The sequence below is a fragment of the Aegilops tauschii genome, chromosome 1, assembly GCF_002575655.3.
Source record: "Aegilops tauschii subsp. strangulata cultivar AL8/78 chromosome 1, Aet v6.0, whole genome shotgun sequence".
Taxonomy (NCBI): Eukaryota; Viridiplantae; Streptophyta; class Magnoliopsida; order Poales; family Poaceae; genus Aegilops; species Aegilops tauschii.
In genome coordinates, this window is record NC_053035.3 from 489,579,254 (window position 1) to 489,582,605 (window position 3,352).

Consider the following 3,352-nt stretch of genomic DNA (forward strand, 5'->3'; position numbering starts at 1 on the left):
TTCTGAGCGTAGGCCTCACGTCGGTTATTGCCAATTGTGCAATTTTTATTTCTCGCATCCACAAATCTAGTTTCTTTGGCCTGCTTAGTATATTGTTGTCAATCTTCCTTCGGTACCTTATAAACCCAGAGAAATCCATTAAGACCTGCAAAACTGAGTTAGTTCCCAAATGAAGTTCATTACTAATCTTTTTCATCTCAGTATACTCAGAAAAATATTTAATGCAATCATAATCAGGTTCAACACTCCCTTTTTCACCGATGCGGATTGCACTGCAGGCTTTTTTTAACACAGTGACGTGGACACTCAATCATACGGTCAACCCTATGGACACAAGCACGCACACCCTACCCGAGTATCTTCGAGAGACTGAGCCGACACATTATCTTAAGATTGACGAAGTCATCACAAATACCTTCGTAGTCGATAGGAACGTCTCCTCCCATTAAACGCACATCGCCAAAATTCCTGAAATAAATCCAGAAAAATGAAAGCACCAATGTCAAATTTACGACTTAACCATCCAACCACTATAGACTTAGCTGATTGATCAATTTACGGTGGTTGATCAGGCCACAGGAAAACATATATTATATGTCGGTACTCGTGGAAATCACCCTAACTTAATTAAGGATATATACATTGTCACGTCAGTATGACACCATAATGCCTCGTCATAGTGGCCTAAACAAAGTGAAGCATACATACCCGTGTTTCACGAGTTTGTTTAAAGAATGAACTAATTTGTTAGCAGTAGCATCATCCAACTGTGGATGTGATGATGAATGCCCAATGAGCATCGACACTACACCATGAACTTAATAAGAGCATCGGGGTTGAAGATGTAGTTTGACGGTGATTTCCCCATTGTAGATGAGCTCGTGCGACTCCTTTTTCATGGACGATTCCCTTGTCGGATGAGGAATTTGATTTCACCCAAGAAGAGGACATTGCTATGCTAGTGGCGATGCACAAGAGGAAGAAGCGAAAGCACGGCGGTTCCATGTTTGGTCGTGAGTTCATCCAGAGAGAACTGGTTGACGCGCACGAGAGGTGCAACTATTTTGGTGCGCCACCCTTTTTTTACATCTTCAATGTGCATCATCTATTGAAGTTGAACTTTAACATCATCAATATACATCATCCGTTAGAGTTACTTGTTTTTAGATGTAAAATGCACCTTTTAATGATGTAAATTATAGATCTAGTTTTAGATCTCTAAATTTGCATCATCTATGTATATGCTCTCAGTCGAGTCGTCACTCATGGAAGGTGAGCCCTGAGGCATGGAGCTTGTCGGCGACGATCTCGTCAAGGCGTCGCGCCATCTCCGGCGTCATGTGATTCACCCAGTCACCGGCCGCGCCTTTCCTGAATAGCGCGCCGCGCGGGATCTGGAGGATGGGATTCACGTGGCCCGTTTTGTTGGCCTCCAGGTTCTTGAGGTGGCCGAAGCTGCAGAGCTTGACGATGTCGTGGACGGCGCCGGCATCCTCCTCGGCGCCGGAGAAAGGCAGCCCCACGAACCGCGCCAGCGCCCTGACGTGCTCGGCGGGGTCGCGCAGCAGCTCCTCGTACCGCAAGAAGAGCACGCTGTCAGGCCTCGCCGTGCTGGCGCTCCAGTAGCCGAGCATGTGGTCCCACACTGGTCCGTACGCCACCGCGCCGCTGCACACGGCCTCGAAGACGTCGGCGAACGCCAGCTCGGGATGCAGCTGCCGGTGGAAGTGCCACCGCGAGACCACCATGTCCTTGGGCTCCCTGCAGACGTACACGACCTTGCACCCGCCCCCGCCGGGCGCGGCGGCTCGCGGTATCATGGCCAGCGGCATGTGCGTGTTCATGACGCGCGGGGAAGGTAGCGCCTCGAGCTTGGCCTCCCCGCGCCGGCTGCCGAATAGGCCCTCCAGGAAAGGGATGCACTGGTGCGGGTTGAGGCGTAGCAGCGGGTGCCCGGCGCCGGCGGCGGGGTAGGCGCGCCGCGCCATGGTGGCGAACGTCAGCGCGTTGACCCACGTGGTGCCGCACTTGGGGAAGCTGGCAACGATGACATCGTCCCGGCGGGGCTCGAAGCGGCGCTGTAGGGCGACGGCCGCCGGGACAGACCACTCCGGCAGCCAGCATCCCTCGTAGAAACGGAGGTTCGATATGCCCATGGCCATGGGCGCGCTCGGCAGGGCGGACACAAGGTCGGCGTCGGCGTGCTCCTCTGGAAGCTGCTCCGGCACGCCGGAGACCAAGCCTGAGTCAGCTTCGACGTCCGCAAAAGGGACGGGGCCGAGCGAAGCACCAGGTGCCTTCGCCATTGATGATCTTGGGGAGCAACTTATGGACACTACTACGTACGTGGTCGTGGTGCTATGTTGCTCTTGCAAAGGCTCCGACACGTTTTGCCTATAAATAAAGGGAGCGCCGTCTCTAGATCGATCGATGCATCACCTATCACGTGAACACCACGTTATAAAAAAAAAGATATCACCTGCACACCACGCATCAAAATCCATGCACCAGAGCATTGTGATTTGAGTGTCACATGATTTAATTGAACATCCTTAGCTGGCGAACGATCGTCAGGGAGGATGACATTTGCGAAGGAGAAGGTTTCTGTTACCAAATGGGAAAATATTAACAGGCCGAGATTTGCGGTTACCATGGACCATGGTTACCGCAAAATCCAGTGCATTTACCGCTCAATTTTTTTCAAATGAATGTCGAGTTCTATTTTTCCTGTTTGGTATAAATATATGTTTTACTCAAGTACAGAAACTTGTTGCTAGCACGGTGGCATGGTGTATTCATTTCATTAAGCGACGGTATAACAATGTTTCTCGAGTCTCTCTCTCTCTCTCAAGAAAAAAATCTCGAAAAGCAACAGATCTGTACCTGCTGCAACTTGTATATAATACGGCACAATTGCGTATATTTGTCAGTAAATGTACCCATCCAGTCGGGCTAATGATCCCGTCAGTAAAAGTATTATTTGGGGAGCTTTGCAGTACATACATCAAAGAAAAGATAACATTTTCTTAGGGAAAGCGAGCGCTTTAATAAATCATCAATATTTTCTTTGCCATATAGGAGTATAGGAGATAACTTAAATCTTAAAGTAACGTTATTATTAAGTTAATGGAGTAGTGTGTTGACGCACGTTGGGCATTCATCGTCACATCGACAGTTGATGCTACTGCTAACAAACTAGCTCATTCTTTAAACAGACTCGTGAAACGCGGGTATGTGTGCTTCACTTTGTTTAAGCCAGCATGACGAGGCATTATGGTGCATACCGACATGACAATGTATATATCCTTACTTAACCGAGGCGTTTTCCGCGAGCACCACATATAATAACGGG

At 49.2% G+C, this 3,352-nt stretch overlaps 1 protein-coding gene across 1 annotated transcript; it reads right to left on the reverse strand.

Moving 5' to 3' along the window:
• Positions 1–594: 594 nt before the first annotated feature.
• On the reverse strand, positions 595–2,377 carry LOC109759797 (cytosolic sulfotransferase 5). The gene has a single exon (XM_020318635.4). It carries the CDS (start codon positions 2,304–2,306, stop codon positions 1,260–1,262), a length of 1,047 nt encoding a protein of 348 aa, XP_020174224.1. The 5' UTR covers positions 2,307–2,377; the 3' UTR covers positions 595–1,259.
• Between the last annotated feature and the right edge of the window lie 975 nt (positions 2,378–3,352).

Coding starts and splice junctions, on each gene's coding strand:
- LOC109759797 (XM_020318635.4), bottom strand. CDS start 2,306: ATGGCGAAGGCACCTGGTGCTTCGCTCGGCCCCGTCCCTTTTGCGGAC.